The 27596-nt window shown below is 40.4% G+C and overlaps 1 protein-coding gene across 3 annotated transcripts; it reads right to left on the bottom strand.

The window, feature by feature from the left end:
* Positions 1-221: 221 nt before the first annotated feature.
* On the bottom strand, positions 222-27550 carry pip4k2aa (phosphatidylinositol-5-phosphate 4-kinase, type II, alpha a). 3 transcript variants are annotated; one of them, XM_062379087.1, is made up of 11 exons: positions 26550-27550; positions 15748-15845; positions 15532-15628; positions 13907-14059; positions 13352-13498; positions 12373-12411; positions 8466-8582; positions 5672-5785; positions 4699-4939; positions 4400-4503; positions 222-4291 (listed from the first exon to the last, which is right to left on the bottom strand). In XM_062379087.1, exons 1-11 carry the CDS (start codon positions 26688-26690, stop codon positions 4211-4213), a joined length of 1332 nt encoding a protein of 443 aa, XP_062235071.1. In that variant the 5' UTR covers positions 26691-27550; the 3' UTR covers positions 222-4210. The 3 variants fall into 3 exon arrangements, with proteins under 3 accessions (XP_062235071.1, XP_062235072.1, XP_062235073.1); XM_062379088.1 differs by having other exon boundaries at positions 8475-8582; XM_062379089.1 differs by lacking the exon at positions 8466-8582.
* Positions 27551-27596: the final 46 nt, after the last annotated feature.

Below are 27596 nucleotides of genomic sequence, written 5' to 3'. Positions count from 1 at the left end.
TGTGGTGTCATTCAGGTGTCCGGACGCCCTGACATCCAAATTCGACTCGAAAGGAGGCAATTTACACCGTATTTTAAGCCATACAGTATATTTTCTGTTTAAATAAAATCAGCAGTGTAAAAAAATAAAACTATTATAAATACAAAATTAAACATTTAAGGAATAATTAAGAGACTAAAGTATAAAAAGAAGGACAAAGCCAAAAGGGACAAAGGTAGCTGTTGAGTTAAGCAGAACAAGTGCTTTAATTGGTTTGAGTGAAGGCTTATGGAATGGAGTGTATTATTATCATTAAATGTGTAGAACAATAAAACATACAACATCATTTTGGCTTTTCTGCCACTGAAAGGGAACTCTCACCAACCACTGTCAGACAGCAATACACACGCACGCACACACACTAATGCTTGAGTCTTTTAGAAGTATAGTCTAAAAGGACTCAGGGCTGTTGTGAGGTCAAAGCACTTTCTGCAGGGGAAGATTTCCTGGTCTCTTGTGTTTTGACCATTTGAGATTTTTTTTTACCTTTAATCCACTAGGGTTTATGAGTTTAAATTTGTTTTTAAGCCAAGAGGACATTTCTCCAGCTCTGCAGATCGTGCCTGGCCTCCAGTCATGTGCATTTTTTTTCATTTTAATTCTTCCCTTTACACTCAATGGAGAACTTTGTGCATTTTCAGCGTTGCAACCATCTCCCAGTTGGAAAAGAAAAAATAATTTCAAACAGACACATTACATGAAAAAAACACAATGTTCTTCAAGCTCATGTCGGGTGGTTGTGATTGCTGAAAGATGCTTTTTTTTTGTTTTTGGCAAGTTAAAGCTGGCAGCAGGTCAACTGGTTAATGAGTGAAGGAGTTTGTTCATGAGAGACGCCATGAAAGCGAGGACTTGTACAGCAGCTGGGCACGTGGATTATAATTGTCTTTAATTTGCATCAGTTAAAGTCTGGTTTTGTCTTTGTTATGTGAAATCCAGAGTTGTTACTTGGTAAAAAAAAACAACGCACAAAACGGAAAATAAAAACAACAACACTCTCCCAGCATGCACTGCTCTGTTTTCTACATTTGCTGATGTTTGACTACAGGAAGCCTCCAGGTCTAAACAGAGCAAAGCAGACTCAGAGTTTTCCTTTATGACACGACCCATGAACATTAAAACAAGAAAACAACCCATTTACAGTGAGCATAGAAACATCGACCAGTGACTCAGGATCAGATATCAGCAGATCCTCTCCCCTGACAACAAGCGGGGATCCGGGTTACGCACACAGACGGAGGTAAAGGAGCAAGAGGATGTGAATGGAACTTGGACATCGAAAACAAAGTGAAACTTTGGACAAGCACTTTTGAATAAAAATGATCACATTCCTAAAATGTGATTGCATCTGCAGGGAAAGTGGGAGGAAGATGTTGACGGGCACAAAAGCCGCCAGTCCGTGTGACACAACACAATCACGTACTCCACAATGCACTTCCACACACACACACAAAACGCTCTTTATAAAGGCAGGAGCAGCGTGAACGGAGAAGGGATTCACTTCAGCGCACGCCAGCTCCAGTCTGAGGAGACGGAAGACGACAAATGTAAGACAGCGATTCACTTGTCGGTTAAAACACAATCATTAAGGATGGTTTTGTTTAACGGACGCGAACGAACTGAAAACACACGATAGACGGGATGTTGAAGTGGGGACACGGTTGAAAATAAGTCGGAAGTAATGGTACGTCAAAATAAAACACCCTATTATTAAAAAAAACGTTTACCTTTTGTTTAAAAAAAAAAAGATTAGAAAATATAAAATTAAATCATTTTGGAGTATAAAGGCACACATCTTGCACAGTGTATACAATGAGAACCAGTTATTTAAAGCATGACAAGGGACCAATTTACGCTGAACACAGATCACAAATATGGTTATAACGTGGAGACGCACGGGAACCTGAACAGCTGACGACACGGACGAGAGGGCGAAGGAAACTTAGTCCTGTGACATGCAGTTTTTTTATGACTTTTCTTTTAAAAGTACATCTACACTTAACATTGTATAAATTCAAGCACTATCATTCTTCATTTACCACAGCACCATCATTCATTCCCACGTGTGGCTCCTTGTGTTTTTTTTTTTTTATTTTTATTTTTTTTTAAATACAACTATATTTCATGACTAAAATCCAATGTAAAAATATAATTGTGAATATATTCTATGATATCTAAGCAAACATATTGCAATGGAAGCTTTTGCATGGGTAAGAATAAGTCAAGGAGGACGACGTTAACTTGTTTTAGTTGGTTATCGAGAGGGGATACACAACGTCACGCGCACAACAACTTTTCTCACTTACACACGAGTATATTGCATTTCCCTTGTTAAGACCGTATAGACTAAATGGGATCAGATTTGTAACGTTTGGTTCCTTTCCTCTTGTGCAAAATATACAAAAAAAAACAACAACCTCAAACTCAAAAAAATTACTACCACATCAATTCATAACTGCCAAATTCAAACACAGATAAACCACCTTTAAAAAAAAATTCAACAACGATGACACAGACGACACGAGTAACAGACTCACAGCTGAGGTTAGAGAGGAGAGTGATGCTGTCGGTGTTAATGTCTTAACATATCTTTACATCTGCAGCTGCTCTTCCGAACCTCCCTCCTCTCTGTTCGTTATCACTACTGTACAACGTCGGAACACTGACACACACACACACACCTCGCCCCACTGGGTGTGTGCTGGTACGATGCTGGAGGTAAACTTTCCTCTGTTTGTCCTGAATGCAGTCACACTGCCGCCTGCTCTCAAAAACCTGCCACGACATCACCACAGATTACAGATTGGAGAGATTTGCTTGCAAACGACGTGTTAAAAGAAATGATTTCTGTTTTTTTTTAGCATTGCTATGAATTCTTCCCAAACAATCCCTGTGAGTTGTACCAGTTGGTAAGATCCGATGGAGGAGACAGGATTTAAAATCAGGCTACAAAATTCAAACCTAAGAGAGCTGAGTTCCTTTTCCTCTTTGTTGCAGCACATGTAACAGAACAAGAGCTCCTAACCTCTAACAACATAAAAGTGCAACTTTATTTCTTTTTTGATTTTACTCATAAGGTGCTGATGGCAACAAAAAGTTGAGGGCTGCTGATGTTTCAATCTGAAACTGTGAGAAAGACAGAACGACTAGCGACTCACTCTTAGACAGCCACAAGAACCTTCTGGGTCATTCCCGGCCGAGGGAACCGAAACCGTGACTTAACAAACAATGACCAACGTATTCAGAGAAAATGACACAGATGCATGTCTTACCTCAGTCGTTATCAATAACTGCACATCACAACAAAAGGGACAAAACACTGAGCGACGCAGAGTGCGACTAGGAAACACATATCATCATTTATTGCAACGAGTGAATTTGTCTCGATGGTGGATGTTGGTTTGAGTTTGTCGCGAGGGGATAACCCAGAAGTTCAATTCATTATCTGTACACACGACAGGCCGTCAAGGGAAGGGGACGCGTTTAAAGGACGGGCGATGGAGGAGGAACCAAAACAGGATTTGTTAGGCTAAGAACTCGTACAGCATTTGGCTGTTGGCCTACTGGAAGACTGCTTCCTACTTCCTGAAATCAATTTGCATTAGACGAGTCGCAACCTCAACGTCATTTTTTTGTATTTTTTTTACATCATTCTCAAGCTTTCTCTCTGCAAGAGGAACCTTGAGCCAAATTCTGACCCCTGCATTCATAAAGGAAAGGACGAATATAAACATCAACATATTTATATATAAAAAAAAAAAAATTCAGGGTGCTGGATGTTATGTTAGAGGCAATAAAAAAAATCAGCCATATTCCAACATAAACAGCCTCAGACAAAACAAATAAAAGAAAACGTAATGACTTGAACACTTGCTTTTAACACACTTATCATCCAAAGTAACACATGAACAAAACTCAGAGGAAGAGGTTAAATGTAAACGAATGATGTTGTTTTTAGCTGCAGAGCGAAGCACCCCCACTGAAAGAGAGAAACAAAGAGGGAGGGATGAGGAGAACGACTGAGGGAGAGCGATACAAAGCCATCACAGCACTTTGTTAATTCAGCCTCTCCGTGGGTTTAATTTTTCTCTTTTCTTCTCGGCCCTGCTCCCCACTTGTCCTCCCTTTCCCCCACCCAGTGTGCCTCTGTGACCCCGTAGGCTCCTGGAGGCTATGACAGGATAGTGGTGATGAAATCATAAAACCTCTTGGAGTACTGCTCCGGGTTCACGGTGGAGATCTCGGCCCCGGCCTGCGGAGGGACACAAACAAATTACATTTAGACAATGTACGTTTATAGATCTTTTTTTTTTTCTTGGCAAAAGAAGAGTTTGAATTGTCCTTGTAGGCAGCTACACACCCCGTGTTTGACAGTCTTGGCGGCATGGGCAGCTTTCTTCTTGGCATCATAATGCTGCAGGATGTCTATGATAGCCATGAAGTAAACCTCCTTCTTGGGAGCACCTGAAGTTTAAAACAAATGCATTCTGAATGAGAATGGGAATTTATACAGCACTGCCTGGTAAATAAAGCTGGTACTATATGGTCTGATAACTAGAAAGAGAGCCACAACACCCAGTAGGGGGAGCTCTCATTGTGCATTGTGAGGATTGCACTTAACATTGTGCTTCAAGCCTGAGATTGCAGTTAGCTACTCACTATCATTGCTTTTGATGGCATAGACATCGATGGTGGGATCAAACTCTCCAGGTGACAGAGGCTTGTTGCTGTCCAGCGTGTTGCTGGGGCTGTCAGGGGGCGTCCCAATGCCCCCTCCGTCACTCTCTCCCTCCTCGTCTGCCTCGTTGTCCTCGCTCTCCACCTCCTCCTGCTCGGATCGCTCCACGTCGTGGATCCCCACCAGCAGACTGTAGTCCATGAGCTTCAGCTGGGCCAGGAACTGGGGGACGATGGATGAAGTTAGTGGAAATAAGAGCAAGTGTGAAGATGAGGAGCATGGACAGCCAAGATTAAAAAAGGAGGGTTATTTGAAAGAGCGCAGAAAGAGAGGGAGGAAATACATTGATAAAAAGGGAAGAGAAAACACTGTGGGATGTTGGGACTTAAAGCTTTAAAGATTTGCAGCCATAAAATATTTAAAGGAGACATGTTATGGAAATGTTTGCTGATTGGACAGCCAGCCCACTCTGTTGTGATTGGTCAAATTGTTCCAGCATGTGTATGAAATATCGGCCTATGCACTGGTTTTACCTGGCTTTGTTAGGGGGTGAGCAGACTAGCCTCTTGGCGTGCATTATGCAAATGTAGGCAATTATGAAGTTGTGCTGTCACGTGACACCAGAATCAGGCGATATGTCCTCAAGGTGTTTCAGAAGCTTCAAGATCAGTGATTTCTGAAGTAGACCTCCTTTTAATGCAGACTTTGGGCTTTTTAACTTTGCAGAACTTTTACTTAAAACCATTCATATATAACACAGTCGAGGAAAAAGCTGAAATGTCTCCTTTAAAAAGATTGCTGTCATGCGAAATTAAATTCATCAGAAGCTGCTGACAAATGCATTAGGGCACCACGGATTTCTAAACTGGGAGTCAACACAAAAAAGTTTGACTCAGTTTACACTGAGCGAGCAGAAATCCGTATTTGTATCCATATCTAATTGTTGACACTTACCTCAACGTCTTTCCTGAGCTTCTCCAGGAACATTTTCTTGTTCTCGTCGTCGATGCTGATTTTCTGCCCATCGTTGATGAAGTCATTGTCCTTGTAGGTGGGCAGCTCCTTGGCCTGCCCATTAGTATCGTCCAAATAAAAACAGAAAACAGTCAAGACCACACCACAAGAAACTGAGAGGTACGGCACTGTAGCAAGTAGAGCTGGGCAAAAATGAGGCAAGAATTCTGGTGCATAAAGTCAAGTGTCAATTTTTGTGTCAGCTCCTCTTATCAGTTTGAATCCTTAAATATATTTCAATATTTCACATGAAAATATCTACTTAAAGCAGTAATATCAGCATCAGTGTCCTTCATCCTTTTTCCCCAGAATACTTAAAGAAATTACATTTTCATAATAAAAGATAACATATCACCTTGTTTAACATTGTTAATCGGGGGGTATTTCAATATGCAAGATAACAAAGATTAATTCTGATCCTAGTAATGATTCACATACAACAGTGTGTTTAAATTCATCCTCCTGATAAAGACAATCCTGCATGTTGAAATACCCAGATAACATGAATGAGGCTTTGAGCCTGTGGTTTGTTAGATAAGCCTGTCTGATTGAGCCCACACAAAATATTACTGGTTAGCATGAGTTGGCCAACAGAGTACAGGCAGTTCTGTCCAAACTACGGCCGACCTCTTTTCAAGCCAAATGATTTGACTGTATCAACCAGCATGCAGCATGCTCACAGCAGGGCACAGATCCATCCGATGCATTGATTTGCATTGTTTTAATATTGTTAAAATGACAATGGGCAGGGGTTTAAAGATTTGTTTTGCATCTTGTAGATCCATACACTTTGTGCCAAGACAAAAAAAAACAGAAGATGTCCAACTCAAAGCCATGAGACGTCCTTATTGGCACCGGGCTGGACACCGAGGAGCATCCACTTTCTCTCCGGTTCGATGCAGAGTATATTCTCCCTTTACACGTCTTGGTTTTTCAGAAATCAGATTGTGATTTGCAGCTAATAAAAACTCTTATTGCTCTACGAAGCCAGCATATCACTGACAGGTATTCCCCTACAACTAGAGCAAAGCCGTTTCCTATTTAGGTGTCTACCTACTGGGACTAACCCTCTTCTGAACCAGGCTGCTGCAACACTGCTAGCAGCCTGTAGAGGGAAGAAGGTGTTATGTGAGGGGGGGGGGGGACAGGGCCTAGTTCTCAGTCACTGAGGAAAAAGAGAGCAGGAAATGAGGTAACAGGGCAGCGACAGCAGCGGTTGAGCTACTACAGAGATTCTATGGCAGCAGGAGAAGAGCAGCGACACATAAACAGCAATACAATGAGCACACACCGACACACACACATACAGAAAACAACTTTACACAGATGAACACACAAATACATCTCACATTAAAATAGGAGAGTTCAGCACATATATAGATTGAAATATATATACACAGACATAGAACTCCAATTTGCTATTGATATGACACGAACGACTGAATATAGAAAAAGTAAACGAGGACGCAGAGTCGGTTTGACTGCAAAGAGCAAACCTTGACCTGAAAGCATTTTTCTTTCACCTCAACTGACACTCGCACAATCATCCGCCATTTTTATTGTCTTCTCTTCTTTACAGTCGATCTAACTGGTTTATTATGTCATGGGCTTACTTCCAGTCATGAATTGGACTCTGCTTGTTAGGCTGTAGGTGTCTCACCTCCGGGAGTGGTGCCCTACATTTAGGTAGTAAGTTGAGGAAGAGAAATATAAATATGTATATAGAGAGAGGCAGAAGAGGAGAGTGGGTTGCGCCTGTGCAGAGCTGTGTGACAGGTGAAATCCTCCCCCAGTTGAAAAAGAAAATGATTTTCAATTTGTGTCTCCCATCAGCTGACAGGAAAACAGTTCTTGCTGCATTCCCTGCCACTCCTCACCTTGGACACCTGCTCTAAGTAACTGATGAGCAGGTATTTCCGGTGAGAAGTGTGGAACTGACGACACTTAAACTGACATTGACTTAGAAGAAAAAACGTTTTAAGCATTTAACTCTGATATTCAGTGAGGAAACTTTTTTGAAATAAGACGTTGGGCGAAGATGGTACACCAACAGCTCTTCTCGTTCAGGAAGCCAGGGAGGGTGGGTAACATCAACCAGTGAGTTTTGTTTCAATTCAGTGAGTCGGACTAAACAGACATTGATAGCCTTTGTTTATTCTCTAAATGAAAACCACTTAATCGCTCAGGGCGCCTAGTGTTGCTTTAAGGATATACACTTGTTTTTGTTTACTTCAAACTCTTCATTTAAATGTTCTTCGTTGGATAAGAGGACAAATTAAAATGTCTCTCCTGTTTCGATGACAGCTGTATTTTGCACACAGTTCTGTTAATTAAATCATCTGCTCATCAAGTTGTACGATGAAACATTTTAATTACTCAAAGAAAGAACTTCTCCCTCGAGCATTATTTGTCTTTCTCTTTGTGCGAGTATCTTCCATCACTGGTTCCTGATTGTTTTTTTGACCGTGCAGTCCCCCCCCAATCAGTTCCGCCACCTTACTCTTTCACTTCTTGCTCTCCAGGGTTTCAGATACATGTGTCGTTGAGTGAATGGTGGGAAAAAAAATTGAACCGGCCAAACTAAAGATGAACTTTGTGACAAGTTGAGCAAATGGTGACTGTAAATGGATGAAGAGTGCGAAAACGAGGAAACAAAAATTCTCGGCCGTACAAATAAATATCAATAAAGAGCTATTGGTTTAATAGATCATGCCTGGAGCCCTGGTTTTCTTACATCTCTTACGTGTTTCATGGCGCAGTAAAAGCGCGTGGCAATCCGCAGTGTTTGCAGCCTTTGCTGAACGTTACCAGATTTGGGCCGCGGGGGCGCATCCTCTGGTTGGGGCGGCTGCTAGAAGAGGGGTCAGCGAGGGAGGGACGGTAGGGGTAGAGGAGAGGAGAGGAGAGAAGAAAGGAGAGAGGAAGGGAGGAAGGAAGTTGGAAGTAAAGGCAAAGTGTTTAAAATGTAACAGAACACAATTTGTTTTTTGTTTCCAAATTGATAGAGGGTTAGAAAGGGCCTCAACGCGAAAGATCTGTATGATCAGTACCGATTTTTTTGAATTCTTAGACATTTTCACAATGGCAATGTCAAGAAAATGCAGTGGTTTTTGTAATTATACTATCTTATCTATCAATAGGGTTTCAAAGTCTAAAATTCCTAAAGCCTCTAAAAATTATAACTAAAAGTTAAAATGTATGAGCTGTATTTTGTGGACGTTTATCTCTGGTCTGCCTACACTGGTATCATGACGTGGAGAGAAAGGAATCAGTCTTGTACTCTAAGGACACTACGAGCTGGAAATAAGCAGAGCAAGGAAAAAAATCTGTAAGCTAATTTGCACTATGGGAGCTTATATTCTGCCGAACATCTATTCAGCTGTGTGATAATTTCTACGAGCTTAGAAAACTAGATAAGTGTCTAATAATAAATATCAAGGCACGTCACACTCAGTCATACCAACACATTAAAGCGATGTGCCCCCAGCGGAGATACCAGCCGGCGCTGGTGTGAGGAGAGAGAGGAGAGTAAACAAAAATAACAATACAGGCTACTGAGCAGAGACACAGGTGGTGTTTCACAAATCAAAGACCAGCAGCTGTTTCATAAAATACAAACACAACCTCCACCGCAGAAATATATTGCTGCCACAACATTTTGAAAAGCAAATAAATATCAAGATTTATGTGAAAGGTTTATAGCTATAGGAAGATATTTCACGTTGTTAGGACACATGTACTTGTCACATTATAAGCGGAAATGTTTCACGTTTTAATGTGATAAATTCCAATACATAAAGCTTGTATGTCGCAAAAACATGAATATACCTGGTTATAACGGTAGGAACTTTTCACATTATTAAATTATAAAATTAAATTTTTCCTGTCATGGCAGCAATATGCTTCTGTCACAAAATAGATGAATAAAAATACTGCAAACACACAAATCACCTAAATGCTAAATTGTGGGTCAGCTTACTAAATCGGTCATGAACAGCTTTTTGACACAAATAAAAGAATCTCGTTTGATTTTATAGGCATAAATAAGACCAATTTACCTATTTTGGCCTGTAGTTAAAATAATATGAGAGTAAATAAAATGAACATGTGCCCTCACTTGAGGCAGCAGCTACATGAACGGCAAAAAGGATTTTATCAAAAAGAAAAAAAACATGTTTATGTGGGTAGAACAGAACATGTCCACGACGTGCAACGATCTGGGGAATGGGGGCTGGTGATCATACACGTCGGCATGTGTTCGAAACTCATGAAACTTCAAAAAAGATGCAGAAAAACATCATATACCATGCAGATACATGCATGAGAGGGAGACAGTCATGCAGTCAGGAGAGAGCTCTGCCATGCTTGTTGTTTGTGTCTGTGTGTGTGCGATACAATTCTTACACATACACTGTGGCTTCTGAACAAATCCCATTATTTCCCCGCTTTCATTTGGCACAATAAAACCGCTTCTTTATTTCAGTGGCCAGCTGCAGGGTGTACAAGTGTAATGTCCCCGTATCGCAGCTCAACAACAGGAGGACTCTGTGAACAAGACACATTTAGCCATAGCCACCGAGCACTTGGGGCAACTGCATGTGTCAGATTCTTCTCTTTCATGTCCGGGGCTTAGTGGTCTCTCTGAGATCTGTCGTAAGTCGAGTGTCACCGTGTGTGCACGTTCAGGAGTATTTGATCACCTAATGTATTTTGAGTGTAGGTACAAACAGTAAAGGCTTCATCCATGGTGGTAATTATCATATCAGCTTTAATGCTATTAGCTGCATTCAATGAAGTTAAGCACAGTATTAATCTGTGACTCTTAAAAAAGAATGTATGTTTGCTTGGCAAAACCTATCCTGTTGCTTCTGATATATTTTTCTCTACTATAAATCGTATTTCCCACACAGCTGAGCTGCAGACAAGTCCCGAATTAGGCTCACATGTGTGTTAAATCCTCAGCTGCTTTATGTTTCCACTCATCTGTTTTAACCCTCATGTATTGTTTCTTCTTCCATGTACAGGAGGCTAGAACTTCGTTGGAGATTCCCTGAAGTCTGCCATGCCTCACTGCACGGTGTCCTGCGATCAAGCCCCTGTCAAATCCAGTGGAAAGTTCAAACCCCTCTGGGTCAAAACTATGGAACAATAATATAGAAAAAAAACGGGGGGGGGGGGACGTTTTCATGGTTTGACAGACTTTTGCAGAGCAACGCATGGAGACATGCAACAAGGAAAATAGATTTCTGGACAACCATTCCCTTACAATAACGCAAAGTTAACAGGTCAAAAGAACATTGTCACAGTGTTCAAGGACTCTGTCAACGACTTTCATCGCACAATTATCTAAAAGTTATATTGTTGTATCTGCCAAAATATCCATTCTTTTTATAAACTCATGAAGTTTCTAGATTTTTTGATTCTTCGTTTTTAGCGGCAATTCAGGTGACTCAGTACAAGAGCCACAAACTCAAAACAACCACACATACCAACAGCAATATGTCCCTCACCTTCAGATACATAACATCTCTTCCTTATGCATACACATACACACACACACACAAAGAAAAGACATCATACACAGAACTCCTCAAAAAGCATGGGACCAAATCTGATTGAATAAAACCAACTCACTCATGGACACACGCAAACACACACAACCCACAATCTTTAACACAAAGATAGCAAGCAGGGGAACGGATGGCACAGCAGAAGCGAGGTTAGAGGGGATGAAGCAAATTAAAGAAACAGATAGCGTGCAGGGACTAGAAGGGAATGGGGTGATGAAGTAGGTGCTAACTGAAGAAGATGGATATTTTGCCACTGTCATCCCCACCCAAAGGGGAAAAATAAAAAGCTGATACCAAAGTTGTGTAAGTTGGTCCATTTGGGTGATGACAGTAAGCCAGAAATTGTTTGAAGCTGTGTTGGTCATTGAAACCACTGGAAACAGTTTGATTTCTCGTTCTCGAATCGTCCACATGGCTTTTCAAGCACAATAAGTGAATCATTTCCTAAATGTTATATCAGTGGTTCAATTAAGCTTCGTGTTCAGTGTACTTTTAAAACGATGTGCCCCAGTCACTGAACACTATTGGACCGCCCCTTGTTCCTTAAAGGAAAAATGTCATTGACGGTGCATAAGTTTTCCTCTTGGGAACTCGCAGTCGATTCCATCTGAACCAACTGTCCATTGAGCAAGATGCTGACAGTGTTATTAAATGTCCTGTTTTTTTAAATTTACTTCACCACAATAAAATACAGGAGGAGATACATTACTTTAACTGGGTGCACAAGGTAATAATTTGAAAAAGTGGTTTACGTTTTGACATGCAACGCTGTGGTGTTGGTGCGGATTGATACTCTCAGTTCGGAGAGAAAGATGAGGAACGAGCGCCTAAATTAATTCCAGACAGACTTTCAAAACATGCTGGCGGTTTGTGTTGACATATTTCTCCTGATTTATCTGTAAATTGATGACGTTTCTAACTGTTACTTTTAGTTTGGCGCACTTTGCTTTATTAGTGGTAGTAGTATTGTATTATTGCCTGTTTAAAGCATACAGTAAAAAGTTATGCCCATGTTTAACTTGTGTTAAGTATGTATAGTAGTGGATCCTTGCTCACGACAGGTGCCTGTACCTTCTCCTTGTCGCTGGCCTCTCTTGCCACGGTAGAACCCTAGATAAAAGAAAGAAAGGAAATTACTCTCCATTATAGTTGTTACTCAGGGCACTGGAGAGACAAGCCTCAGTCCTATCCCTCACCCCCCTTCTTACACTCATTCTTGCAGATACTCAGAACCCTTGTGCATGCCTGAACACAGAAGCTCAGCCAATTAGGCAGGCGAGGCGCAACATGGCTTAAAATGGCTTCACTCTGCGCTGAGACAGGTTGTCTGTCTACAACCTGTTTAAGAACATTCAATGACTCATTTCTTTAATGTTAAACATACAACCAAACCTCAGTTGACCAACTATTACAAATTCTGACTACACTTACATGCTTTAATAAAATATTTTCCTGTGGAGCAACGAAAAAGGCCTTTTTTCTCACATTTATATTGTTTTGTCAGAGTGGGGGACGACAAAGGACAGGTGCGGTGCAGCTATACATCAGATTTTGATTATTTTTCTCAAGGTACTGGTAGAGGACGATTGCCTGGCCTAACATTCCTGAGAGCATCATTCAAACGTCTTAAAAATGTTTTCAGTCACCAGCTAAGTTTGAAGTGGATTGGATGACCTCAACTATGCACTTTCTGTGTTTCCCTGATTTGCAGGCAATTGGCTGTTTCAACAGGGGTAGGAAATGTTTCCGTCACCATGTGTCACGTAACCTCCATCAGAGGCTAAGCTCTGTCTCTAGCACGTCTCTGGTCCTATGACACAGTCCACAATCAGTGACAATCATGACACATCAGTTTGATGGTTGCGTAGTTCGTATACATTATCTACGATATATAAATCACATTTCTCAACAATCACAAATCAAAAAAGCTGTGAAGTTTAAAATCAATCGAATGAGTAGTAGACAATCTAAATAAACAAACAGAAATAGATTAATCCATTTAAATATTTTCTAATAACTCTTCTTTTCTTGATGTGTTCTCTCCTCCTACCTTGAGATCGTATTTCTTGTAGACAGAGAGGCGATGGGAGAAAACATTGCGTGTGACAATCATGTAGGTCTCATCTCCATCCACTGTGAGCCGGTACATCCCCAGAAACTGAGGCAGAAGCGTATTGCCATGGCACTCCACAATGAACTAGTTAACGAGAGCATGGATTATCATTCACGTGATCAACTCTGAGGTGATAAACAGACAAAAGAGGAACTACTACATGAGCTTGGAGTCCCTGAAAATATCACAAATCTGTAACCTGACACTTTTTGCCATTTACTCCAACTGGAGAGTCAAATTGTACATTTTTAGGATACGGGTGGATATCAAAACTCTCTGTGTGGATCCCATAAATCCTATTTTGTGTAACTACCTTCAGATAATGACAGTCAAATAATGTCACAGTCATATGGTTCCCCCTAAGAGACTGGATTTAATATAGTCAAATTCTATTTAGTATTTTGAGTTTTAATAAGACACACAAAACCTATTTCATGGAAGAATCAAGAGTTGCAATTCTATATTTATTAATATAACATAGATTGTAATCACCTGATGGTATTTCTTAAGAATGTTATGCATTTCTGCCACATCCTCGCTGCTGATGGTCTTGATGACGTAGCGTTTGTCATAAGAAGTGTGGAAGCGGGCCCCGCTCCGTCCCTGGGCCTCACTGTTCAAGGGAGCACTACGTGTCAGTGAGTTCTGAAAACATGCAGAGAGATGACAGAAAGGAAACAATAACTAGTTAAATCAGGAAGTAGGTACACACTGAAATATCCCAATAGTCTTCAATCACTTTTTGACCTCATGCATTTTTTATGTATTTGTAATTTAGTTTAAATTAATGGTCTGTCTCACTCAATGCACATTTCTTAATTAAAAACCCAGAATGGTCTCTAATATTAAATAACTAATTGTGAAATTACATGTTTTAATTAGGAGAATGGTTAACAGAGCCGCTCCTGCAATGTAATTTGGATAAAGCTCACACTGCAGCTTGTCGTTGCTTCTTTGTGTCTCCCCTCTAAACATATGGAATTCTGACCCCTGTGCCCGCCGCCCATCCAAAGCTTCACACAGACGCAAACAGCTGCTGCCCAGACTTTGGAGCTCCAAAGTAACATGATCCAACACCCCTGGCTCAATGCCTCATTCTTCAAGAATTCCCGATGTCCTCTGCCCTTATCTCCCCCTTCCCCTCGTCAACCCTTAGCATTAATTGCTTGTATTTGCAAAGTGAGAAATAACCTTTGAGGGTACATACTTGTACTTGTTCAGACCCCAAAATTAGTTTCAGTCTTGTTTCCTGAGGTTTCCTAAAAACATAAAATCCACCTATAGTCCAGATGCTGGTGAAACACTGAAGTGCTGTTGTCACAGGCAGAAAATGTTTAAGAGGCCCTGTGCCTGAGGCTGGCAGAGATGAAAAGCAACAAACAAAATAAATCTCTGCCATACATTTATTTTAATATGAGGTGAAAATATAAATATGGTTGCATCTCATTAAAACTAAAGGTTAGTGGTGCATATTGTCATAAGAGCAGTCTTGCAGCTGGTGGCGCCCATTGGCTGTAATGAGGAATATTATCAGTCTAATTAGAAATACTGCTGGTTTTAGAGCAAGGTCACAAAATGGACAAACAAACAAAACCTTTGACCACAATGTGACTAGAGCCTTGTGTAATAAAGTGGTTTAATGTCGAGAATGTCACAGCAATCTCGAGCACTGGCCGCTGTCTTAACGCCCCGACTGCCCACTCTCTTCAGCCAGCCGAACACTGATGTAAACATGTGAGAAGGACAGCTGCACTGAACTGGGACACAATGACCTCCAAGTACTGCCAACTTACTGGCTGCACTGGGAAACGGGGATTTAGTAGGAAAGAGTGGAAAAAGGAAAGGAAGGCAAGGAGTGGGCTAAAACAAAAGAGGGAAAGGAAAAAGAGCAACGGGAGCAACATTTTCTAAGTTAAGACTGTGATCAAATTAAATTTTGGAACAGTTACAAGTGTTTATGTATTAGCAGTACCCGGTGGTTGAGTTTTTTTGGTACAGAAAATGTATGTGATTGTATGACAATTGACACCAATTGTTTATTACAAGGTGACAAAAAGAAACTCGAAAATCTGACCAAGAAGAGGCAGTGATGTTGCTTGTCTGTCTTTGTGACGTACCAAGAAATCCTGATCATCGATGCCAAACCTCTCCCTGAGGTTTCGGAACACCAGAGGGCAGTACTCCTTGAACTTGAAATGGCTGGGCATGTTCTCCCTGAGCGCGCACACAGAAGAAATCAAGACATCAAAAGTGACATTTTTGAGAGATGCTGTGGACAAACACATTTGACGGTTTCCTATGTATTGTGAAACAGAGTGACAAAAAGAGCTTACTTGTTGAAGAGGTGGTTGTCCACTTTGATCTTTGAATAGGCCTTGAAGTCGTCTGGCATGAGCATGATGGGAATCTGAACATGGCTTAACTCATTTATCTGTGCAGAAGAAAACACAAAAGGGAACAAGGGAGCGATCAGTGATTTATCCAGAAAGACCTTATTGAAATCACATCACATGAAAATGCTAGAGCTTAGGAATCTAATAGCCTTGGGGCCCTAAGGAAACATAAAAATTTTCAAAATTTGAAGATCAGGGAGATCAACAGTGAGAGGACTCGCTGTAAATGGAGCAGCAGAGCCTAAGCCATATGATGACAATATATAAAGGTTAAGTTATGATTCCAGGCCATTATTGACACATATTACACAAACACTGTGTCTCACTCGTTTGAGAGTATTCAAGAGCAGATATAATCAGTGATTCTCTTTATGCTGATGATGGCAATGACAACTTATTTTCAAATCATGGAGCACACATCAATACAATACTCAAATCGGTCACAACAAATCAGGACATTTTAGGCAGTGTTAGGAAAATGACCACTGAAGAGTAAATAGAGTTTTACAACATCTTAGGTCATATTTGAATAATACCAATGACAACAGTGAATGAACTGAATACAGTGAATTAACAGTGGGACTTCAAGACACATAAGGTGCATTGCAGGAGTTTCCATTTGGAGCTGACCATGCATCACATGGCTGTAATACATAGACCTGACATTTGTTATGAGTCAGGCACAGCTTGATACACATAATGGGTGTGTGCGCTCACGTAGTCGCTGTTGGCTCCAGGCAGCGAGGCTGGCAGGTTGCTTCAATCTATTAATAACTTGTCATTCCACCAATCACATTTGTACTGCAGGTGTACTGCAGAAACTCTAACACAAACTCTGATTTACTGGATTACGCACACAATAAAAGTCTATCTCTTTACAGTAGAGTCACAACTAGAGCTGTGCAATATAAAAATTTAGAATTATAATAATATATATAATAATATATAATTTCACATTATTTGCTATCCTTTATTTTATTGTGCAACTAATCGCTCTTTCCAGGACTGCTAATGTCTGCCACATATTGAGGATTTTCTATTAGGATTGTTACTTTCAAAAGAATATGTTGTCCAATAATTATTACCGTCATTGTCCATTGTGTAAATCATTAACGATATCTGTAAGAGTGTCTCCAAAACTAGAAAATACAGGACAGAAGATGACAGACGGATATTATGTTTTCAGTACAACTATAATAGAGGATTTGTTTCCCACAGTGACTGGGAATTAAAATTCAATTACGACATTGATCTCCCAACCATATTAACAATCAATCCACCTCTTCAACATGTCCATGGATTGAATGCTCATGGTTTTCCTACGGTCCAATGTCAACATATTGTATTAATCAAGTCTTTCAATATGAAGTGCACATCCGGCTAATGCCAAACCAATGTTCAACACTAGTCTGGCATATTAAAGGTTTGTCTGAAAGAAGATTTTCAGCTAACCACTTTAGTCACCAAACTGGAACCTTGCTGCCAGCCCCTGTCTTGGGTAATGAGTGTGTTTAATTGGTTGTGATTTCAAAGAGAGCCAGCTCAGTTTGCTTTACTTGGAGGCTGCCAGCAAAAAGAGTGCTTAGAGTACAGGACAGGATTGATGCTATTTTTAACACAACATACTATCATCTTCTTGGCAGGAAGGAAAACTGTCACTGATTCCACTTTTAGTCCTGTGGTTATTAAGTAGACTTGCTGGTAATTTCATTCTATCCCATGTATTGCACAAACATAAGAGTGGGCCAGTGGAAACCTAGGGAGGGAGTTTAGCTCAGATGTTGTTTGTGTGAACTGGTCCCCGATTTCTGACTGATCCGTTCACTTGCAGAGTTGGTGTCTTATGGACTTTTGTGCTATAATTTATACTGAAACTTGAGCTCTAAATGAAGTGATTATGTCATGCTTGGACATATATATATATAAATTTGAGAAGCTGTAAGATCAAGTAGATATAAACAGTAACACTTAAATTCATGAAATTGTTTAAATCTTTTTTTTAATTAAGTGAATACAATGCATATAAAAAACTTGCTTACACGTCATGTTAAACAAAAGCTTGTCCAAGGATCTGCCTTCATACTCTGTTTCAACTTCAGCTCAGCAAGTATGCATCCACGGATCAGAGCAGCGTTTCAAGCTTCTTTACTTTGTCTACGCCACTATAACATTGTGTTACTAGAGGTGAGAGTTACGATTCAAACCAATATATGTGGACTTTACATATTCTTTAGGATTAATGTAAGCTTTTAAGCCGTGGAAGAGACAGAGAAGGAAGATGAGAACATGGCATCATTGTGCATCATTGATAGGATTAACAACAGAAGACATTTTAAGAGGGAACCTCTGCGATAAATACAAAGAAATACAAACTTTTGACACAATAAAATAAATTATAGCTGGAAAATAGCACAAACAATTTGGAAAGGAGAGCATAACTGACAGAACAGGCCCACAGATCACATCTGAGTATATTTTTGTGTCCTGGTGTGACAGGCACTGATGTCACAGTGATGCTATAGACCAGTTGCATTCTGGGTACTCAGTGGCGAGATGTCGCCTAATCAACAAAGATGTGTTTCACACAAGGGCACAGACAATGGCAAGCACACGCACACACACACACGTTTGCACACACATGCACATACACACTCTGTGAAGACACTATAAGTGAATGTTAATTCAAAACACAGCAATAGAGAGGATTGACAAATGCATGCATGTCAAAATAGTTAAAATACCTGCATTTCTGCTGTATATTTAAAAAGCGTCTCATCCAGTAAATTTAATCGTCTCTTCGAGCACCAAATCCACATTAAATAACATGTGCTCCTATTTAATCTGCCGAGGTCATGCCAATTTTTCTATCTGTTAGTTTTGTTTAATCAGACGCATCCAACGTATCTGCTTATCTTCCTGCAGCTATCAAACTTGCAGACAAATTTTGCACCACCACTTCCTGTTTGTCTCCATGGTGACGAGGACTGGTTTTCCTGCCCAGAGTGAAGCAAGTGTGAGCTGTTGCTCCATTAGACAGGAAGTTGGTGAAGACAGTGTGCTCTGTCAGCAGCATGTCATAGTGTTATCTCTAAGAAAAATTACAGACAGATGACTTGCTCTTTGTAAATGACAACCCACTTATAGTGTTGACAGCACAAAGATTATAGCAACTTTAAGACTACAGAGGATTGGGTAATTTCTTAAGTGCAAGCGAGAGTGGAAGTAAGCAGCCCCCAAAGCTAGAACTAATAAAAAAAGGACTAATAGGACGTGCCTTTCGCATATAAGGCCTGTAGGGAGACATTTTCCAATGAACAGGAAGCCTAAGACTGTCATCTGTTTTATCTTCTCCTATTTCTGATAACATAGGACAGTATAAAAATAGTTAGGGAGTTTCAAGCTACAACACAATATGTTCCTCATGCAAAAAGCCATTATTGTTATATCAAGTTACCCTTGTAAAGTACTTTCGTTTGTGAAAGTTAAAGATCACATACTATGCCACAAATCCATCAATATCAATATCATCAGACAATATCTTTGTTTGATATTGATCAGGTAGGTTCTGTGCTGCAGTGAATCCACTCTTACTAATATTATCAAGACATATGTTCTGGGGAATTTCCAAAATTGATGACAATAAAAGGAATTCTACTCTGCTTTGACATTTTACATAATATCCCAAAGTGTTTCATTTTAATACAAAATTAAATAATCTCAGCATGAGCATGTGTGCAATAAGAAGGTGTGGTATATATATTGGTATGTACGTGGTATGATGCCGACACATATTAGATTACCAAATACTTGCACGGTCTACTTATATATCACTGGTGTATATAATTTGTATGCTCCACACTTAATAGTATGTGTTCACAATGCTATGCGCCCAGCATAACAAATAATTTCAATTTGGATTTACTTAGAATTGGAATGGACTCTGTTTTGACACTGATGTTGCCCAATATAACAGCAGGTCCTGGGTCCAGTATTTTTTTTACATAAGTTTTGCCTTCAGCTCTTGAAATTTGCCCTAAAGGCAACAAGAAAGTCTGGACCCATGCCAATTTTAATATTTATAACCATTAGCTTAAATAAATGGAATTCTAAAAAAGACAAGCAGAGTACAAAAATAAATCTGAATAGGTGAATACCAGTAAGAGGGAGAGAAAAGCATTATTAATTGTCCTGTGTATTTAAATTTGTAGTCATATTATACCATTACCCAGATGTTAAAGCATCAAGACGTCAATTATGTGGGGGTGACGGGACATGTTTTGAAGAAACAACTCCTAGACTGAATGGTGCTCTGCAATGCTCTTCCTCTAAGCCTATTTACAAGATATTAGAGTGTAAGTGGCTCTAATTAAAGTGTAAGCAACTCTGACTGATCATGTAATTGACTTATACATAGGGGTGTAAATATATTAGAGAGGAAAGTGGGCTTGCAGTGTGCAATCAATTCAATGCGGCTGTTTTGGTGGTATGTTTATACAGCGACAGCTTGTAAACTCAGCGACATTCATTGAAATATTTTCCCATGTATATTTTTAAGGAATGACTCAGATGCAACAAAACAGTGAGCATTAATCAACTTACTTTTGTCGCTATATCTGGTATACTTCCTGACCACACCATGATATTGATAAACCACAAATATAATAATACACAGCGTAGATACACCCACTTAAATGGAGATTAGTTACCTTTTAACAGTAAGACGGTGAGCGTTAAAGGTCACATATAGCCGCAGTAGATTGTACTGAGCGTGCGTTTGACCTTTCACTGACTGCTTACAGAGGCCATTACATCATTATCTGACCTGTTATGAATCCCAAGACAATTCGGAGTTTTAATAATATCCAGATAAAGACATGCAGGGCAGAAACCAGAAGCCCTTTTAAACAAGAAAGCCCTAAAAACAGATTAACACTCATATCTGGGTGTGTGGGTCAGGGATTCATTGACTAGTCCATAAAAAAAGGAATGAATACAAAGGAGAATGTATTGCATTAGTAGTATTATTATAATTTAAATAACTGATCAAAACGTATATTTTAATTGTAAATATCTTAATCTCCATGAACAGATTTTGCATATTAATATAACTTGGAGACGAGGCCGGAAGCCTTCTGGTTTCGATTTCTAATTTGATAAATTAGGATTGAGCAGACTTGAGCTGCTTGCAGGTAATTAGTTGGTGTAAAGAGCAATAGAGGCAGAACACGCTAACTAAAATGTATCAGCTATCATCTTTTTAATGTATCTGCATTCTAGAGATTAGCAAAAATGTCTTCAGGACATAAAACCCCTACAAAAAGCATCGTTATTTGTGTTTTATGTTAAGAAAGTGAGATTTGTGTGATAGAAGAAATTCTCAGATTGTCACCACTGTACGGCAAACTGATGACAGAATCTTGGCCAGGATTGACACTGTCTACAACGGAAGCCCTAAAATCTTGGCTGTTTCCCCAGAGGGTTCTTCACTGTTCCACGATAGCCGAGACTGCAAATACCTTAACACTATGGAAAATATCTGAATGTATTGAATTAATTTCTTTAAAAAACGTGTGTATATCTTTTTGTTTAAACCACAAACATTGATCAGACCTAAGAAAAGAACCAAACCTTCCATGCAACACCTTTGAGGACTTCAGTGTCAACATAAGCCCCAACTCCCACTCCACCTGCTCACAGCCACAGCAAAGAAAGGTCGGCCATACACACCAACAATAAGATAAAGATGGTTCGATTAGTCTTTCGCCCCTATAGTGGTTAAGGTTAATGGAAGGCTGAATCTGTTATATGTTATACATATATTCATATTATTTTATTTAATATTCCCCACTCCTTCACCCTGTAAACTGCTGCTTCATTTAACTTTGACTTTAATTTGACTATGTTATATGTTATACATATATTCATATTACTTAATTTAATATTCACTTGACTGTGTTATATGTTAAAATGTTATGTTACATAGTATGTTATTTTTTTTTCATTTTGTAAAGTCACCTACTGCGTAGATGTTTGCCTGCCATGTCATAAGAATTTCACTGCTCCCATGACGCTGTCATTGGTGCATGTGACAATAAACTTTGATTTGATTTGATTTAAGTGTGTGCGAGCAAATTGTACACTGTAAACCAAACCTAGAGTCTACAATTTGTCACCACTATAGAAATATTTCACGCTGGAAAGTCCCACAGGTAAAACGGCGAGTTTTGTCATAGGTTTCATAGGATGGCATGGCACTTCTTAAAAGGTCTTTTATTTTCAGAAACAGTGGCTGTAATTTAACAGGTATTAAAAGGAAATAATAGTGTATCCTAGATTTATTTATATATTTGTGTTATTTTTCAGTCATGACTATCAAACTAGATAATAGCAGAAGTTCTATGACGTTCATTCTTTGTATGCATTTGCTTTTCAAAAGGTTTAACCTGAGCCAGGCCATACAAAAATGATAGTAATCATAATTTCCAAAACAGGTCTAGCCCACATATCAGAATATGTATGGGGAAGGGAAAAATGGTTACAGAACATCTTGAGGACAATGTCAGCATCTCATAAAGAGTTATTTGTTTTGTAACAGTCACATGTCTATCCATGTTGAAACAGTGAATGAAAAATGACTCAGGTGGAAATAGGTAACATTATAGCTGTAATCAACATGTACACACACACACACACACACACACACACACAAACACACAGGTACACAGCTCAGCGAGTCTTTTGTAAAGGCTGTGCTATGAAAGGCCAGCTATTAAAGGATATAGAAGCTTAGACTGACTGTGCAACACACAGGCTTAGGATACTTTATGGCACAATGTGCATGCATATACAGTATGTCTGCATCACTGCAGGAGTGAACACAGAAGATCATCTTTTGTTTGGAGGTTCGTGCACTGGAACAAACCACAAGTCACTTCCAGAAGCTCCTCTATCTGCCACTGCCTGAGGGTGCCAGGATGTAAAACTCTGCTTTCCTCACCCATTATCATCACACACATGAGCTGTACGTCACTCCTAAAGATATTTATAGAAAACCCCATCTTATGCAATCCACAGAACCAGACTTAGCTACTTGGAATCAGACAGAGAGGTGGGACAGAGCAAAGAAAGGGGACAGAGACGGGCGTGGGATGAAAGTGAGCAGCATAGACAGGATGAATGATCCTCCAATATGAGTGAAAAATATAAAATCTTTATGTCACTTTAGTGGTACATTACTTTAAATCCAAGGGCAAAAATTTTCCTTATCTCTAGGCCTGTGATAATAAGAAATCACAGGGCATCATCAACATTATTTGTTGTCTTAACAAAGGACAAGAGCAGCTGACATGCAACAGCAGTTTAGGGAGCAGGTATATTCACAGCTATGATTACACAGGACTTGCCTCAAACTGTGACAATGCAGCTTTTTTCAACTGGAGATAAATCTACCAAAAAGTGGGCAGTGGAACCAAAAAAAAAACTTTTTAGCTTTGGCCTCAATCCATTTATGTAAAAGATGAGCTACGCAACCTATTTAGGCTGTTAGGGACGCAGGTAAAATGTCAAAGTATAAGGATTCAACTCAAAATGGGCAACCTGTCACAGAAGGCTATTTTCAGCAAAGCACACACTTTGTCATGCAATTACAATTTCAAGACAACATATTCCATATCACTCATCATAGAAAACATATTTGCTTCATTCAACCGGTAGAGGTAGTGCCTAAGGCTCCCCAGATCTCTGTGGTCAGTCACCGCACTTGTAATGTGTACAGTCCATGAGGTCACCAATTTTAGGCTGCACACACACATCTACTGAGGGGCCACACCAACATTTGTAGATATGGGTGGATTAGATGAGCCAACTCCATGCTTTGTACATTTGAACTGTACAAATTTGGCTGTAACAGAGTGGCTCTAAGTAGTGACCGGGCAAGGGGGTGTCAATTTTATTTTGCCCAATGGTATGAGAAACAGAGTAGCTTATCAAGTGACGAGAAAAACAGCAGGGGAGGTAGCCTAAGGGATAAAAAAAAAGGAGATGTGCTGGCGGCAGCCCTGCTCTGTTGTGCAATCCTGGAGAACAGTTTGAACATGTAGATCCTCCAAACGTGTAGATTTGTATGGTTGCGAGTTAGAGGCCTCATAGTTCTGAGACACATGAATAAGACTGAGGACGTTTGTGATATGACCCTAGATTGCACACATTACTCTGTTGGACATGCATGGACACAGATAGATGATCTAAATATGGTAGTCAATTTAAATCTGAATTTTTAGTGGCCTCATAGTTCTGAGACACATGAATAAGACTGAGGACGTTTGTGATATGACCCTAGATTGCACACATTACTCTGTTGGACATGCATGGACACAGATAGATGATCTAAATATGGTAGTCAATTTAAATCTGAATTTGTTTTGATCATTCTTCATTAAACATTGTCAGCGTTCTTTCCACAGCCTTTCAGAATAACTGAATGTAATCCTGGAGTTTGGACAGATGTATATCTGCTATAGCTGTTGCTCTAAGAAACTGTTAGGAGGAGTTAAAAGTTTATTTTAAATTGAAAAAAGCTCCCATTAAAACAAACTACAATCAAAACAGGATAACGTCATCTAGGTTGGTTTCGTTGAAATTCATGAATAATAAATGCTCTCCTCTAAAGTCAGTTAAACTTTCTAGTTGAAATCTCAGCTGTGTAGAAACATTCTGTGACAGACATGTCGGAGCTTGCCGTGACCTCTGAACTCGCTCGTGGACTGTTCTGTCGGGCAGTGACATTTAGCTTGAGAATGACAAAGGTGTATGGAAAATGGTTAATGTTTGTTCCAGGGCCATTTTTTCTTGTTTTCTTACTTCTGGAACAGCAACAGCAATGTCAGTTTCACTTTGGGTCTCTTCAAGGAAGGATTTGTTTTCTCAGATGAGTGTTAAGCTGATATCAATCTTCAGCTTTCATCTGCAGTTGAAGTGACATTTAAAAAGTTAAAATGAATTGACTAAATACTGCATAGAGGCAAGCCTGGTGTGTACCTTGCTTTACCCCCCCCCCCTCCAGGCTTAACACCACAACCAGGTGACTGTAATCCATCACAGACTACAGCTTAGATTCAGATTCGGCCCTAAATCGTCTTGGCCTCATACACATTAGGTCATCTAGACGCTGTGTAATCCATCAACTGCCTCTGTTTGAACCTTTAAGCATCTTTCACACTGATATCCATGAAAGACCCTTGGATTCCTTTACCTTAAATAGAGATATGGGTTTAAACAAAACATACCAACTCCATCCAATCATAATTCATAACACTGTTAAATTGATTGCCGAAGCCATTACTGTCTCTGAATTTTCAAAGCAATATAAAGAAACAATTCAGGCCAAACCATCAGAGCAAAAATAGTTTGCTTTTTTCAAACAAACAGAAAAGAAATGATACAGTTTAGCATCATTATCGTTTGGCCAAAAAATGAACTTTATAAAAAAAGCATGTCAGACGTGGTATACGGTTACAGAAATGTAAGCTTTTGTGGTGATCTTTACAGTGGCCAGCTAGTTGGAAAGTTTCACTCTGTGTTTATAAGTCAACGACATCAAATGTGACCCATTAACTTAATACTAAATATATATTAATGGGTAAGTGACATCAGTTAGGAAGCTAGTCAGATTATTATATGTTTCAAATTTAATAAATTCCTAAATTGCTAAAGAGGCCACTTCTGGATGTGCTCTTTCATTGTGTTCAGTGTGTTGACCACTGCCACATGTAACAAAGTCTATGAGGACAACCACAGACACACATGCATAAAGAGCAGGAAAGCGGAGAAGCACCACGTATCTAAGGGCCAGTACTTTTCTCTGTCACGTGAACTATAATGTTGTCATCGTTTACACTAATAGGCCACAGGAACAATTTCAAACGCATTTTTAAAAGCAGAGGTTTTTACTGAAGGCTGCTGCCCACTTTCATCTGCGTTCCAATGTTTATATATTCAAAACCACTTCTCTTCAAATTAAAGCATCAGATAAATCCTTCAGTAAACAGGCTGGCTTTTACTGAAGAAAGGATGAAGGAGAATGCAAGAGCGAATGAACTGAAGCCCCCAGAGATTAATAATACAGCCCGAGTCCATTGATCGAGCAGCATCTACTAGTGTGTTATAATAATGTGTGTTAAACGTTTGTTAAAATGTTTAATACTTGGGATTTGGTGCCAGAAACATTTGTGTGTCCTCCGCCTGCCAAGTTTGCTCTCCCTCTATCTACATATGAGCATTGGCCTAGTGCAAATATTCAGCAAAAGGAAGAGAGCAGGGAGCCGAGATAAGCTGTCTTGCATGGGAAGATCTGCTCTCTCATGACACATAGCCCCGGCAGCTTATACTGCATGTGCACAACAGGAAGCCAAAAAAAAGAGAGTTCACTTTATGTACACACACGCACACACACATCAACATCAGGCAACACTAATATCATGGAAGTTGTTACTGTACAAAAAGCTGAGCAAAAAACAACAAAAAAGCACTGTTGATGATTTACTGTATGAGTCCAGCACTCTTTCGGCCAATCACACGTTTTACGGTGAGAGCACCGAGGCCGAGCGGCTGGACAGATGTCACCCAGGGCTTGTCAATCAGCTGACAGATGACAGCAAGTAGCTAACGCTTCATGTGGCACATCCCAAAAAAGGGATGATGGGGGACATAACTGTGAATCGCAGTATGCGGATTAAATGACTCACCGAGTGGTTGACTCCCCACATAACCACGCTGAGCAGAGGGTCGCTGGCACGGAAGAGCTTCACTTTCTGGGCGACGAAGTGCTTCTTCTTGGTCTTCGTCTTGCTCGCAATGGATGCGGCAATGCTGATCGCCGAAGCCATCTTAAAGCAAACTGGCTGGTTGATGCAGTCTGTGCGATAATCTGGACTGAGTGACCCCCCCTTCAAGCTGGCGCGGTGGCCACCGGTTCACGATGCAGCGACACCGACACTGTTCATTTAGCCTGCTCGCAAATCAAAGTGCCCCGATTCTTACCTCCTTCATCCAACGCCCCGCACACAGCTTGACAGACGCTATGGCCCCTGAACCTCGACGAGGATTAGTATGAGAAACACACACAACGTGTTTGAGTTAATGCTGCTGCGGTCCTTCTCCTGACAGACCGCCGCTTCCCTCAGCCCACATCACGTCACCTCTCCTGCTTGACCCGCCTGGAGCTCTCCGCACCCCCGCGAGCGAGCTCTCACTGAGCTGGCGTTAGCATAGCCGATTAGCTAGCTAGCTAGCTGGGCAAACGTCAACCGTTAAATTTCGTTAAATTAATAAACGCATGAAACGGTAAAAACGTAAGGCGGGGTTACACGAGCAAAATAAAATGTCGCACAGCATCAAAGCAAACCATTCAAGTGACACCTTAATGGGGCTGAATGGCGAACTGCACCCGCTCCGCACTATCAGCTAACGTGAGTCCCTCCGACCTTCGCTTCGCTAGCGAGCTGACGGCACAAAGCAGCACTCCGCTCGGCAGCTAGCTGCCACTAGCCTGCGGGCTAACTAAACGTCAGCGAGCGTTCGCGGCGCGGCTCTCCTCCTACGCTTCAGTCCGCTGAGACTCGGCTGTATCCTGACATGTTGCTGCCCCCGTTTGAATGAAGACGCCGGGGAGCGGGTGTTCGGATGCGCGGGTGACCAGCTCCGTCTGCAGCAGCAGCGGCGCTGAGGTTCATGTGTGCCGCTGTCAGATGACAGCTGGACGGAGGGGAGGTGACAGCCGGAGCGCTCTGCAG

The sequence above is a fragment of the Platichthys flesus genome, chromosome 21, assembly GCF_949316205.1.
Source record: "Platichthys flesus chromosome 21, fPlaFle2.1, whole genome shotgun sequence".
NCBI classification, from domain to species: domain Eukaryota; kingdom Metazoa; phylum Chordata; class Actinopteri; order Pleuronectiformes; family Pleuronectidae; genus Platichthys; species Platichthys flesus.
This window is presented reverse-complemented; position numbering and strand designations above follow the sequence as displayed.

Coding starts and splice junctions, on each gene's coding strand:
- pip4k2aa (XM_062379087.1), bottom strand. CDS start 26,690: ATGGCTTCGGCGATCAGCATTGCCGCATCCATTGCGAGCAAGACGAAG. Junction 13,499..13,906: donor TTCTTAAGAAATACCATCAG/GTGATTACAATC, acceptor CTCGTTAACTAG/TTCATTGTGGAGTGCCATGG. Junction 4,292..4,399: donor CCAAGACTGTCAAACACGGG/GTGTGTAGCTGC, acceptor GTCCCTCCGCAG/GCCGGGGCCGAGATCTCCAC.